This window comes from Varroa destructor, unplaced genomic scaffold (genome assembly GCF_002443255.2).
Source record: "Varroa destructor unplaced genomic scaffold, Vdes_3.0 BEIS01000001.1, whole genome shotgun sequence".
NCBI lineage: Eukaryota > Metazoa > Arthropoda > Arachnida > Mesostigmata > Varroidae > Varroa > Varroa destructor.
The window spans coordinates 15,966,625-15,981,862 of NW_019211454.1; the positions used below are offsets into that span (position 1 = coordinate 15,966,625).

Consider the following 15,238-nt stretch of genomic DNA (forward strand, 5'->3'; position numbering starts at 1 on the left):
CTCTTGATTTTTCCCACTTTATCCCCAATATTCGCATCGAAAGAGATAGCAGTTGGCAACTTTGGGACAGAAGGCCAACTTGTCCGATCTTGAACACACAGATAGTCGCACTATGTCGTTTCGTGTTCTTTTTTTTTTTATTATGCATTTGCTATTTGCAGCGTGTTACTTTCATTTTTTTTATCGCGGTCAATCCTTGCAGCTAACGCAACACTGGCAAAACAGTACAGTCCTTCAGACCTAATACTGACAGGCTGGCAAAATCTACAAACTGAAATTGCGACAAAAGAACGACGTAAGCGACCGCCATCGAACCCACCATCTTATTGTAAGCACTTGTGCTGAACATCAAATCCTTGTGCTAGTGAATCCGCATTTTGCAGTCGTATACAAGCGAACCTGAACAAACATATACATTTGGACTATTACAGAGTTGTCCAAGCAGATGACATCCGTCAAACCCGCGCAACGCGGTCTAATCGCCATGGCAGAATAGCAACACTTTCTATACCCCTGAAGCTTTAGCATGCCATGTTGTATTGCCCCAACCCAACTTACCTTTCAGGTGCATCCTGGAACAACGGACACGCCAGGAAAGCGATGCTTTAACCCATCGAATCCTTCGTATATTCCTCGAGACGATACGGTATTAACGTGCTTCTCTACAACTAAACTCAAACGACACCTCGAAAACTAGTCCAGGCTCAAAACCGGACATGGACACACATTGTGTCCTGCTGGAGGAAGCCAGCCGTTCGGGCCAGCGGGCGTAAAATATAAAGCATTTATTTTCGTATAGTTAACGGCAGCAGAAGGTCACTACGTTACGCACTCACCTGAAACGAAGTAGATGAGCGGTTCCGGCAAGCGACGACAAGCGCGACGCTGATAGTGATTATTGCGAAGGTTGATCGTCGATGTAAAGATTTTTGAAGCAATCAAGATAGCAACAGACGGTGCTCCGCCTGCTGGCCCGTGAACAGTTAACCAGCTCACTGTCGGTGTGTTTCGTTTGCAAGGGAAAGATATGTGGGTCGAATAATTTTCCCGCTATCGCTCCCGTTGTTGTTTCCAGTTACGATGAAATGACAGCTATGCCAATGTCTTTCTGGTACATCATATTTCCCCGACTCTTCGGCCACAATACATTGTAGGGACTCGCATACACGCATATCTCCATTAATAGTAGGTTTTTTTTTTGTAGATAATCACTTTCGGCATGTACTCGTCTTCGTTGGACGACCGCCATCAGATGGATTCACGCACACACATGTACAATAGACATCAGATGCCTTCGTGAAAGCATACGGACTGATACACTGCACTCGTCGTATCTTCTTGAACTCTGAATCGATCAAGTAACGATATTCGCAACTGGCCGCATTTATTCTTGTATATAAGTAATATTTCCTTCAAGCTACTTGTATCATTCATGAACGCTGCATTATCCAGCTGTCAGCTCATTGGAAGCCAGTTGGTATCAGACCTGCTACTTGTATTTAGCGTTTCAGAATCGTTTAACTGGAGTAGTTTCTGAATTGATCCACCGCTGAATGGCAACGATAATCATTCGTGCTTTTTCCCTAGAAATCGAATAATTTTTACAATAGAAAGATCTGAAGCTGCTTCCGCAGCTGATGGACTGATATCGCTGCTCAGCTATATAGAATAACGTGTGATAGCTAAGTGCCCCGTTGGTGACTGGACAATCTTTTGCCAGGTGTTTTTCTCGCCTTGTCTTCCCGCTCACCTTTACCCGTGTCGGGGCCAATGCACTAACTCTGGTCTGTTCACTTAATAGTATGAATAATTTTCACTTGCCATTTATCCTATTCGTGGACGTATCGCCGATAGAAAATAAATTCGAGACAAATTAGCAGGTTTCAAATTGGGTCTTCTACACGTTATTCGTTTCGCGCACGTTTCGAACCGCGCGTTAGAAGTTCGGAAAACACCAAATCCCTATCCGGAGGAGGTCCGCTCACATACGGGGGCACTCATACTCGCAGTCGACCATGAGGTTGAATTTTTACACTTCAGAGAATTGTTACGTTACGTGATAGAAAAGTTCTAATTAAAAAAAAAGCACATCAACAACCCACCAGGGGTTTGGGGGGGGGGGGGGGGGACAAAAGAGGTGATAACGCCTTTCTGTTGGCTCCGAGTTGGTTGTTGTTTTTCACCGAGCGTTCATCAACAACATTGCCCCCACCGGGAATCCTAGCGGTGGGGTTAATACCAAGATGACACCAGCAACGAAAGCTTCAACACAACAACAGCAATTGCCGATTATGTGGGTACGACACGCTTTTTAAGACTAGCTACTCCAAACTTGACTTGCTGCAAGTTCGAGGATGTTACGATCTGAGAGGATTAAGGCGATCGAGGATTATCCTCAGCTGCTATTATCTCATATGTCCACTACAAAGATCAAATGAACTCGACTCTTTCTGATGTTGCGGAACGGCAACCGCTCAACGGACAAATGCCTGCCTACCAATTACGGGTTACGAAGTACCTTTGATTGGTATTTTTTATTTTTTGCTTGAACTTTGTACCGCAACAATTGTTTAAGTTGCTCGATAGCTCCTGTGGCTGGCTTAGCCTAAGCTGTACCTTTATAGAGAATCTAATGTGCTGTCGTGACCTTTGTGATTCTATGAACAAAGTTGGACCATTTAGTTTACTACAAATGGCACTATTTTCTTAATGTGTTTTGAACAGAGTATACGCCGGTGTTCCGTTTTGTCCATATAAATAATGCCGTTCCATACGAGTTTGATCTTTTGGCTCTGGCCTGTTCGAATTCATCTTCAGTTTTGCGGCCTACCTCGCTACTTCGTTCGCACCGAGCGAATCCACGTCGCTTCTCGTGTCCTGCACGAAAACAACACGGAATGGTGTCCTGGTTGGGCCAGAACCGTGGCCAGTTCGGAGGCTTCATATCATTTCATTTCATGACAATTATGATCGAGGTTCAACGATGAATCATCGTGCAGGTCCTCCATGCTAATATGTTGGGGGTGGAGGGCCCGTTGAACGTTGTATCGCACGCATACCTAACATTATCAACGACGACATACTGAATTATAAATATATGAAAAGCATAAGACATCATCTATATCTACTTATAAATAATCATAGCATACGGCGATCGTCCAATTCGTCCTGCTTGTAATGGTACCCTTAGCTAACTTCAATTACTTCCTTTTTTGAAGAGCTAACCTTTTTGTGGTTGGCATTGCGCATCGATTGGTTTTTCTGTCAATGTAAATTGACCATGGAACGCATAGCTATCAGCGTCAGCCAGCGGCCAAGCAAACGACGACCAATATAACTGATATATTTTGCGTCCGACGTTACTGTTGTCCCACGTTGGTCCTGAAGCGGCAGCGGCGCAAGTTAAGAGGAGCAGGGATTATCTGTAGCAACTCGCGATGCCGTCGTCGTTCGACCGGCCTCGCCAATCAACATTACACCGAGCCGTTGTTTATAAGAAACCGGAACCTCATGCGCAAATTTCCTCTTATCTGTCCCTCAATAGGAAACGCAGCGACTGTCGAATCAAGCGACAGCCTGTAAGGAGAACGCGATTTCGAACGCCGTCATTTTGACAGGGCACTGACCGCCCGTTAACGCTGAAAGATAGGCTTGCCTATAGTAGTGTTGCTGCAAAGTGGCCTGATGAGCATGTACGAGCAATAATCAGAGCCACGACAGGTCTCGCAGCTGAGTCATTGAATATGTTTTTACTCTAGCTGTTTACGCCTAGGTGATTGTTGAGCGGGATTTTTGCCGCTTTCAGTAGTAAAATCAACGACGTAGTTCGTTCACCGGTGTTTCATTCTGCTGACTAGCGGCTAAGATCCGACAGTGTATATGTCTACGAGGGTTTTGTAGAGCCAAACCTCTCATACCACTATGTGTAGACAGATCCAGATCCAAACCTTTCAAAACCACCAGCCGTTTCCGATGCCGACGCGTCTGCCGTCCTCCAGACAACGCTTAGTCCAAGCACTCCCGCGTCGTCGTTTGCGGGCGGGATGCAATACACGTCACAAGCTCCGTTTTGCCATCCTTTTGTTGTCACTGCCGCTAGAATTTGTTCAGTATTAAAAGCAGTCGTTGTAGAGATAAAAGCAGCAACAGCAGTAAAATTGCTTGTAGTGATAGCAGATTTACAAATTGTATCAAATGAGCGAGCACTATTCGGTAACGGAGCCGAAGATTGGGACGAGGCCGGGCCAACGTCGGGGGCACCGCGGGGGTGACGTTGATGACAACGGTAACAAACAGGAGAGTAGCCTGAGTTTTTATGACTGATAACACAGGTTGCTTTTTGGTCTTCACCTTGGCAAAGTTCGTTAGTCGTACTGTAACGCGACTGATCGATAAAAAAGCGGTGACTGCCAGAACGATTATGATGATAAACGATAACTTGGTTACGATGGATGCCGGTAGAGGTGGTAAGATCGCTTGCGCTGATAGTGCAATTTGCTTCGGACGCTGACGTTGTTGCTGAGAGATGTTTTTGATTGGTTGTCTTCGCTAAAGCCAGGCGTTTTTTCGCCTGTTCTGGTATTTTTTTGCCTGTTTGTCCTGTTGTAATAGATTGTGCGTTTATTGTTAGGTGTGGATAAAGTTGCTTAATTTGTTGTCTGGGCAGATTTCGCTGATCGATTTGCATTTGCTGCTTGTTACTTTCACTGCAATTTGTGCCCTTGTTTGACACGTTGGTAATAATAATGGAAGTAATTATAACAGGATCTTGTTGCAATTGCAGCACCGTAGGGTGACGTCGTTGCAGGAGGCCACGAGGGGGCCGTTGACGCTGGGCAAGACTGCTGCCACAGGCTGTGGCCATGTCGTCTGCTGCCGACCAGCAACCTGAGGCACTGGCGTTCCAGCCGGCCCCGCTCCCAGATGCGTGCTAACTGGGTTGACCAGATGATTAGGACGGCGTAACTATAGATATATGAGTGCTTCGTACGGCTCCTGTGATCAAAACACAGCTGTAATATGACTTATAGCAATAATGGTAGTGGAAGTTAATAATATAAGATAGCTAGCTTCTGCGTAGAGACGGCCTTTCCTTTCGGCCTTTGCCGTCTTCACATCAGCATTAACTAGCTGGTCGGTGGAGGCTTGCTATCGTTTGGTTCCCAACACATTCGTAGCCCAGGCATGGCCCAAAGCCGCTCTAGCTGCCGTCGCCAGGAGAGCAGGTGGCCACCTTGCACCTGCGAGTGAACCGCACCTGATAGCACCGCTACATATGGAAGCTACCGGCGCTAGGCAACATCGTCGAATAACACAGCTGCTATGGACGGCTTAAAATGGAAGATGAGCGCGGAAAAGAGGCAAGGTTCCACAGTTCTCTACACGATTCGAACAAGCAATGACAGTCCCCCAGACTCGTGAAAAACGGCGACCACTCCAAGACGGTACAGATCGATAGAAGATTGAATTGATAGAAAAAATTAGGCACGAAGGAAAATCACCTGTCGATCTGCTACGTTAGCACATGTAGCATTTCCTCCCTGTTGCTTAATTCTACTGGGGCCATTATCTCATTAGCAATGTCATACTCATACGGATGCCGTCGCGCGCGCGCGCGCGCGGCAGTCATGGACCTGTCAGAAGCTGCTGCTCGATGCGCAGCAGTGTTGTCAATATCATCTTTAGCGCAGGGTGACAATGTAGTTATTATATATTATCGTTAATATCCACTAATTGATAAACGGAATTGACTGACACCCAAACGCTCATTGTCGCCGTTCCCAGTATCATTATTGTCATCGCTAAAAATTGGTCACATCGTGTTTGCCGTAAAAAGCGGTTCAGAGTACGTTGCACCGATTGTCTAGCACGAATTGTTTAGTTGTCCCAGTGTCGTAGTTCTGCTTTGGGAAACGACGCTAACGCGAGTACTAGCAAACCTCCTCCTTCTAACGCGGCTGCTTTGTAACCGTCATTGCATTTGTGCTTCCACTGCTGTCGTCCATTCACAGCCAGCAGCAACAACGGGACCAAAATACTTATCCACGTTAATCCACGAATCCGTCAGTAGAGTCGTACGGTTCGTTTGGCTTGTTGAATATCACACCGTCACTTCATTGACGACGCAGATGCTATTTCTGCGACTCTACAGCGCAGCTCCGGCAAGGAGCCGCATGATCGCACGGAGGATGCGGAATATAAGGCCGATACATGCGTACAGTGCATGCACGTGCACATCAAAGTATCTGGAGTCGCGAACCTGACAGAATGGCTGCAGCTCCACCTAGCCTACATTTAGCAGGTGATGCCTGCGCTCCACGAGGCAGCTCGCCAGTTGAGACGATGCTAACGATGACGGTGACGACAATGTCAGGCAAATGGCACGCAATCAACAGTTCACTCAGCTTGGCAATCGTTTAGCTGGTAATTGTAGTTGTAGTAGCTCCCGCTTGAGCTTCCGTGATTTGGCTGCCTTGTCTGTTCTTTGCATCGCAGGTTCATTTGCCATTCATCCCTTGGACAGGAAAGAGGTTCATGCGCCCAGCCGCTAGGGCAGCCAGCCCTTGTTGCTGGTTCATGTACTGCCAACTCAGCAATGCTATCCGACTGAGCAGGTCCAGTGCCAGTAATGGCTAGCAATGAGATTAGCTTACGGGTCCCAGTTCAGCTGGGATAACGCAGCTATGCGGGGTTTGTCTGGTGGGGGCCGGGGTTTGTTTGACTCCTGCGTTCCTGCCCCTTTCTGTCTAGATCTGGCTGACTTGCTCACTGGCTGGCTGTGTCTCTTCGATGTATTCGCTCCGTGACTTTCGATTTGCATACGTCTGATGCCAGCAACTGTTTGTGGCTATAGGGACGTTTTGTTATTGCCCCTTCGGCCCGTTAGACACGCGCTGGCTGACTGAAGCCGATTCTGCTACCTATGCAGTTAGCTGGGCTTTCCCAATGCCGCGTGCTATTGGCCGCGCTTCCGCTGCGTTCGGCTGGGGGCCTACAATCTGTTCGTAGCCGGAGGTTTAGGTGGCGGTAGTTGTGCTGGTAGCGGGGTTCGAGTCGTTGACGTCATCCCACTCAGTGTCTTCTCCTTCACCACGATGCTGTCCTTTCCACCGAATCGGCTTCTAGCTAAGGCGGTCGAGCCTAAAACCAAGACCGCCGATGGTGGCGCGGTGGTAGTGTTGCTGCTACCGTGACTCCCTCTCTGGCTGGTCTATCTGGCCTGCACTGTGCTGCGGTGCCGTCCCCGGTGCCGCCGTTGTGCTGCAGCAAACCCTCGTCTTTCTGTTCTTCGAGCCCCAATCCAACCCTCTCTTGACCCTCCGCCTCGTTCGTAAGGGCAGAGTGTGAGCAGAATCCAGAGCCACGGTCCTCGTGTGGGGGTTGGGGACCCTCACCCACTCTAACCTCCTCGCACGACCTACCCTTTCCTTTCGGTGGCTGCAGTATTGAGAGTAGAAGCGCGACGGTAGCAGAGGGGCCTCAGAAGCTTTCATAGATGCATGAAGGTCGAGCTGCTAGAAATCGTGACGAACGGAGCACGGTCAAGCATCGGGTATCAATGATAGATCGAAACACATCTTAGAAGCAGAAGGCATTTGCGAAAAGGATTCTGGAAAACGCACAGCGTTCTTGCATTCATGCATGCCTCCTAATTTCAATATTGTTTCTGGGCTACTCAACAGACTGACCCAGTGCCCGTGACCAAAAGTTCATGTCCTTCCATGATTCAGCATGCAAAGCCTCATCTTCTTTGTCTGACGCCACCCAATCTTATCCAATCTTATCCAATGTTCAACCCAACCAATTCTCTCTCCACACAGAAGACGCAACAGCAGAAGAAGCACTAGTGGCTAGTGCTCCTTCTACTGCTGAAAATACATTCGTCGCCAACAGAATTTAGACAACACGGATCTTCCGTTCCGATCTGATCTGCGACCTACAAGAGAAAGAGGAGAACCAAGGAAATAGAGAGAGCCAATGCCAATACAGGAATGGAGAGGACATCAGAGAGCCAGAGCTTCGACGCTGCTCCGGAGCAGACGTGGACTCCAACTCCTTGGCACTTGGAGCGGCTGAAGTTCGGAATCCGTTGAAAACAGCGGTCCTGGAAACATTGAGCTCGGTGCCTGTTTCTAACCAATGACAATGACATTGGCAAGCATCGAGTTTTACTGGCGTACACGGAAAGCACTGTTCGGCAACAGTGTCACTTTAAAATTCCGAATTTTGATAGCATTAAATGGGTACGGAATGGGAAACGATAGGTGTGGGGGAACAAAGTCTGGCGCCCTGTTTTGGAAATCCGAATAGGACGCGCATGCGCGCGTTCTTCGTTAATTGGTTGAGTTAGGTCATATGGGGGTTTGAAGCGCAGTCGAAACAACTACGAAACGACAAAATGGAACAACGAAATCTGCAAAAAAGGATTTCAACGTTGGTAGACGGCAAAAGGAAAAGGGAAAGAAAAACGACAGTGACACTCGGAGTCGAAAAGCCGGTGGAAATTCATCGGCTGTTATACGGTTCGATAGTACAATTAGAAGAGAACAAATGCAGTCGTGGCAAACGATGACCAGTTTAGTTTTCCAGCTTGAGCGGGCGAGAAGTCATATGGTATGATTGGTAGGTGGACAAAGGTGAACATTTCGAATAAAATAAATAAGCGGTATAAAAGCGTGAACGTGGAGGGAGCCTATTGTATAAAGGAAGAAATAATCGAGAAAAAGGTGGTAAATAGATCATCGGAGTGACCTACTTTTAACAAACATAGATATGCCGTAGCGATTCGGTCATGCATCGGAGGTCATGAACTGTGTAGGGGACCGAACTGATTGAACGCAATCCAGCACCAAGACTTCGGCCGGACAATGTCTCGCGTCCATCGAAAAATGCATGATGAACCTTGCTTGAAGCCAGTTAACTTCAAGTCTAAAAAAGAGCTGTAGAATCTTTAACTCAAAAACAGCATGAGAATTGGACGGATCAGAGTGGGGGGCAAAAAGTTGAGAACACAAAACAGGGCACGCTATGACGCGGCGATAGCTGAAGGCCACTTTTCGTAGGTGGTCGTTGGTAGTGCTAGTGTTTTTTCGCACTTTTCTCTTGCAAATACTATATTGCTACGCACACTGCCTTATGTCACGCTCTCTGGAAAACGCTGATCGCAGAAAACTAAGTCTTCTTTTTTTGAAATTAGAAACGACAGGAGAAAAGCCAGCTGGTAGCGACAGATACGAAGGAACACTTGTAGCACGCCAGGCTTAGCGAACAAGCAGAAGAGAGTATGCCATCCCGTTATTTTTCGAAAATTAACGTGTTTTGGAAAAATCGGAGTGCTGGCCGTTGAAACAGAAGATCCGAAGTACGTCCTCGTGAACCCTTTACAAGCTACAAATTAAAAACGCCGCTCCGTCCTTTACGCTGAAAGCGTGCATGTGCATCCAGCTAGGTAGATTTACGAAACTATCTTACGAATCCTGAGCTTTCATTAACTCTAATAAGCGGATAAACTGGACGAAATGGCAGCACGGCTGCCAGTGTAGATCTATGAGGAGCAGCACTGCCGATCGAAAGAAAGTACTTAATATTAATTTATAAACTTAAATTTCGACAAGCATTTAATAATAGATTTATCTTCGAGAATGTTCGGATTTCCAAACGATATGGGACATTTTGATATACATAGCTTATTTTTTTCAAGTGGAAAAAATGAGGCGTTGTCTTTGCTTACCGCCGAAATACTCATCGAATGAGGAAGACTTTGGGCGTCCTTCGCGAAGTGAGGACCAGAGTTTTTAGAAAAACGGTCGAAGAGTATAAGCAAATATAACCCCATATGATCAAATGGTGAGAGGTCAATTGTATTTTACACGAAATGACTTATTTATGCTCGTGACAAGTTTCTCAAAATCAACAGCCCTTTTGCTATTATAGTTGCTTCTGTTACCTACGGCCTACTTTGGACACAAACAATATCGCTTTGGGCTTTACATAGTAGCAATCTGTAATGTCGCAACTCGAATAATGGCGGAAACGCTGCTTCATGCATACTCCATTGTGCAATGTATCATAAAGGCAAAATAATTCGTAGGCTGTCGTTTGGTAGCTGCAGCAGATGATAAACATACATAAGTAGAATAGGGAGGTAGGTTCTTTTTTCAAGATGAACTTTTTCGAGAGCGACTAGCAGGCTTATCATCGCTCAGACCTTTCAGAGGGAAACTTTTTAATGTGACGCTTTTGATAGCTTCAGCTAGTACATGTGCGTCACAATGTTCTCTATGAGATGCATCGATTAGTCCTAAATGGACCGGCGAACAAACATCGGCCGTCTGACTGAAAGCGTATTTGTACGCCTAAGGCTGTTGCCGTTCATAGGAATCGACTAGGCAGATATCACACAGCAGACCCGTCCTTATATAGTACTTCAGCTTATTCCAGGCGGACCCAGCTGTTTCCTTCTCCGAATACGGACGAGCCCGTCAATTTTTCAATGCAATATAAATACGAACCGTATAGGGAAAAAAATGTACAGGGTTTTTTTTTTGCTATTGTTATTAATTAAGCTCTCCCTTTTCTTAGCAAACCTTGACATTAAAATTATACAGTTGCACCCATTGTGGATTCTCACGGAGGGAAATCGGTTTGCTTTTGCATGTATTGTTAGATTCAAGCGATTTCAGATTTTCAATTTGTCGGGAATGAGCATATAGCGCTAAACTAGTGCTTCATGAAGATGATAAGTCTTGGGATATAGCCCGAACAACTAAATACCTATCGATGAGTTACACTTGACGCTGGTTGGCCCTAAACATTGCGGAGTTGCTCTATTGAGGACAACCATGAAGGCTTCATTGGCACATCGAAAACAACAGTTTTTTTTTTTTTTTTTTTGTTATTCCTAGTGCTAGAAGTATTCAGTCAATTTTTATTATTATCACTGTAATGTTGATTCGCAATATTGAAACAGCTCGTTTCAACCTTAAAGATCGAATCTATCTTCGAATAAACACACTCGGTCACTTTATCATACTTTAATAACAATGCTATTATGTTTATTTTCAGTATCATCGTCATCATCATCAGCAGATCTGTTGCAGAAGTTCTCCTTATATGGGTATCGTCACAGAAATTATGCTTTTATTTAAATTGTCTACATCTTACCTGTAATGTGTCAAATAAGGGTTGAGTAATGATACTCAAGCGATTTACCGTACTGTCTGCCTTTCTGTACCCGTGCGAATTCGATTCGGTGGTTGGGCATCTGACGAAGGATATCATGAATTTCTTTTCTAGCTTTTTCTAGAACGCTCATTTTTTGAATGACGAATTGCGTTTTGTTTCCCTCTATCCGGCCGTTGACCGATGCACGATTCTCACTCGTCGCCTTGGTAGAAGCTTCCTATGAATGACTAGTATGATGGCAGCCTTCCTGTACCGCCCCTCCTCGGACTATTCGATTTGAGACTGAGGTCGAGTCGATCGGAGTTCCATACGTACACGGCGGTGGAGGGTTCTGAATATCGATTGATTGGAGATTTCTTTTGACTTTCGATTACCTCACCAACACTAACCCCCTTTTCTGAAAGCGTCTGCTACCCCCGCCCCCCGCCCTCTTTTGCGTTTGCCGACCGATTTAGTCGAGGGGTTCATGTTGTCGTTCGTTTTTCTCCTGGATAGGACGTCGTGCTTGTTGCCGCCTTGATTTGATGCTGCTTCTTCTTATGCGGTGAGAGCTTACGTCGACAATGCGGCATCTGTGATGACCACAGCCCATTGTCCAGACAGGTCAGCTTCGGCGCCTGTAAAGGACGGTGGAAAATAGTTAACGTTCAATTATCTATTGGTAGTACTGACGGTACTAGAAAGACGGAGAGAAAACCGTATCAGAAAAGAACGAAGCGTAAAGAGCGGTTTGCTTTATTATACAGAGTTGACTCTCGTTCTCGGTCTGCCCATCTTTGTTGTGTTGGACCAGTAAAAGGCTCTGCTCGCAAAAACCTTTCCACGATACGATTTTAGTTATAGTTCTGGGGTGCAAATTAGGCTCCACAGCTGTTTATCGAACTTACTAAGTAAGCTTTGTATCGGCCACTGGGACTAGCATTACGTTCAAGCCCCGCCCCATACAGTCGTTGGAGCAACCTTCATCGAACCACTTCGTTGTGTCCTCTGAGGTAATGCCTAAACGTCTCAAACAGCGTAAAATTCAGTCCTAACTAGTTCACCCCCCCATTGGCGGTAGAGGTACTGTGTCGATGCTGATTTTTTTACAGGCGAATTACACAAAATCTAATGAATAGAGTTCTGTCTATTCATAGTTAAAGAAAGCGTGTGATGCTGTCACCTATCGAATTTTTCTTTCATTTCAAAGTATCGCCATTTTGCTGCTTTTAAATAAATGGCCTGTTTTTTCTCCCATCGATACTGTCTAAATTTAGCGAGCGGCCGCCTCCCGAAAAAACATATTAGTCGTTGACTAATGTCCTTCCAGTTACCATCTGTGCTTCGAACGTCTTATCGAAGAACGGATCTTATTGGCGTACACATGGCGAAAAATTTCTAATGCCTGTCAATAAGGAAGTGTTTCTTGCCCGAAATGTTAGCCTACATCACTATAGTAAATCGCATTGAAAGCACCCGCTCATTTTACGCGTTAACGCAAATAAAATCAAACGTACAAAATCAAAAGTACCTATTTTATCGTTTAAATGAGCTTAACTACGCGATTATGTTTAAAGTAAATACTATTACACGGCGTTAACCATAAAATAACTCGCGATGACTATGGTACTTGTATTTCGAATCTGCACACACACGATATAACAGGCAAGTGAAATAGATATATAGATCGTCTGTTGTATGTGAGACGGCTTTTGTCACACGCCTACTATTGTAAACTTTCTGTAGACAATAAAGAATAATAAACACAATAATTTTTATTAGAAACATACCTTGAGTACTCGATAGCCCTGGTTGCAATGGACCTGCACACTTTCGCCGACGTCGTAATGGAATTTACGAGGAAGCAGTCGTCCATGCGACGGCTTCCCAGGGAATTCGCAGGCAGGCTTGCATCGGGGCGCCGATCGAGACCAGGTTCCGTTGTATTGGCACATCGTCTTTTGCATATTTCAGTGTCGTTTCGATGTTGTGCCGACGTGCGGAGTTTCATCACAATCCGGCCAGGAAAAAACAAAGCCCAGAATTCGTTGAAAGCACGGCGAACATAAAAAGGCAGAACAAAATCTAATTAGTTGGTGGATGGCAACCTGATAATTGACCAGCTGGGCTAGTTGTGCCTCGGGTGCCGTCATCGCCCAAATTGCTTAAGCAACATCTTGTAACGTGCAAATATAATGGTAACTCTGATAATAAGTGAACGTTATTTGCCACTGACGTGGTAACGATCTTTTCCTTCAAGGCTGGCCGATTCATTACGGCATTTCCACCCTATTACCGACTGTAATAAAAGGTTTAGAACGGAAAAACGTTTGATTACGAATTCTATTGGTACGGCCCCGTTGTCTAAATTAGTAGGTATTGACAAATCGGTTATTTTACTAAAGTCTGTAATTTAGAGTATGGTGCTCGATGAATAAGGAAAGATTCATAAAGAGCGTGCTAATACCGCGTCGTTTCAATAACTCTTTATCTTCATCGTCAACCTTTACATCCAGTTCTCTTGTGCAGGCCAAGCACAGTCAACAAACGCTGCGTCAGACTTGTTTTGGTTGCAAACGAAACATTTCGTAATTGTGCTTGTTTCTTTATTATTTGCAAATATCTTTGAAGAACGGATAGAAGATAGCATTTTAGAGCAACGTTTATTGTGGCATTTAAGCGCTAACAACGTCTAAATTAAGGCCAACCACAAGTGCCTTTATTCTAAGTGTAGACGTTCCAGCTCCCCACCCACCATTAGAGTTAGTTACGGTCACTGGTGACTTAGCAGCTTTGATCAAGGTTCCGCTGCAAACTAGCGACCCTCTTTCAACTGGTACAATCGTTACTATAAAACGGCTCTTGAGAACACCACGTCAGTGAAGCATTGTTGCTTTTTTTATCTTTTCGCTCTCTGAACAAGGAGAGCGATATCATGCAGACAGCTGTACGTCTTCTCCATAAGACTATCAAGTACTGACCGCATTTACTCATATGCGCAAATATGCCCCAAAAGGCAAGATACTACCGTTGCTGGTGAGTCGTTGACAAAAATATACACATCCTGTTGTCACATTTCTCTTAACGGCCACTGTCCCCGTGCCACCCGCTTGTCCCCCGTACTCTAAAAGCCATTGTTACTATTGTTGTTGCTATTATTATTATAAAGTCTGCGGTCAGGACGGAACGATCCCAGCTGGTTTGCTGCTGGTGGGGGAACGCTTGGTCTACGTTGCTGGAGATGATCGCACTCTGCTTCCTTTCGACAGGACAGAGGGCCACGAACCGCTTCGTCGGAAAGAGAAATTCGGGGCTAGAAGAAGATGCCGAGAAAAAAAGATGGCAGCCAGTCATCGTTGCAGCGGATGGGGTTATGGGAAAGGTGCGTTCTTACCACCGCAGTCAATGTCACTGCAGTCTCGGTTAAAGGAAGATAAATGCGTCTTCCGTACCACCAAAGCCAGCACCGTCGTCACTGTCAACAGCCCATAGAGCAGGCTTAGGGGCTGCCACGTATGAGTGTATGGCGGAAACAGGACCAGGAGTAGCAGCTTGGTACTCGTTTGGCTCGGAGCAACCCGTCGCAAGGGGATCCCAAGAGGAGAAGACTTACAGGAGTCATACGGCGGCTTCGGCAGGCTTTGTCCCGAGCAGACAAGCGCGCCGCTGGGCAACCAGGACAGAGCAAGGACTATATGCCGGTCTGGCATTTGGCTGGCAGATTTCCTTCATAAAGAAAACGGCGGTGAGGCCAACACACGTCGTTTCCACGCCATCGTCAGACGCCGATTCGTCGAAACGGTGAATCTTCAAAGCATCCAACCAGTAGCAGCAAGAAAGCTAGTAACTGCGGACTAGCAAAAGAACGAACGCATTGATGACGGTGACTACGAATCCCGTCAAGGCTGTCCACATCCCCCGCGAAAGATACCCAAAAGCTTCGTTCACTAGTAACCCAGGAAAAGCCATAACCTCTGAATCGGTATTTCCTGCGTTTGTCCCTGTGGGTAAAAGATGCGCCGCGCGTTGAAAAACGCTGCTCGCCACCCCCTCGCTCATTCCCACTATATATATA

General features: G+C 45.9%; 2 protein-coding genes across 4 annotated transcripts in view; both read right to left on the bottom strand.

Annotated features, from left to right (window-relative positions):
- The window catches only part of Glut1 (Glucose transporter 1), a 280,015-nt gene extending 272,905 nt beyond the window's left edge, over positions 1 to 7,110 (bottom strand). The window contains exons 1-2 of one of the 2 annotated variants that reach the window (XM_086986424.1): positions 3,226 to 7,110; positions 837 to 3,059 (exon numbers count right to left, since the gene is read on the bottom strand). The gene's annotated coding sequence lies outside the window, so the exon portion shown is untranslated. Of the gene's footprint in view, positions 1 to 836 lie in introns of both variants that reach the window. The other variant, XM_022817452.2, reaches the window with a different exon arrangement.
- A 3,908-nt stretch (positions 7,111 to 11,018) lies between these two features.
- Positions 11,019 to 15,238, bottom strand: part of LOC111243031 (locomotion-related protein Hikaru genki-like) — a 103,508-nt gene continuing 99,288 nt past the window's right edge. For both annotated transcript variants that reach the window (XM_086986458.1, XM_086986460.1), the window contains 2 exons: positions 12,954 to 13,121; positions 11,019 to 11,801 (listed from right to left, as the gene is read on the bottom strand). In XM_086986458.1, coding sequence (XP_086842584.1) covers positions 11,649 to 11,801; positions 12,954 to 13,121 — 321 coding nt within the window. In that variant the 3' untranslated portion in view covers positions 11,019 to 11,648. The remainder of the gene's footprint in view (positions 11,802 to 12,953; positions 13,122 to 15,238) is intronic.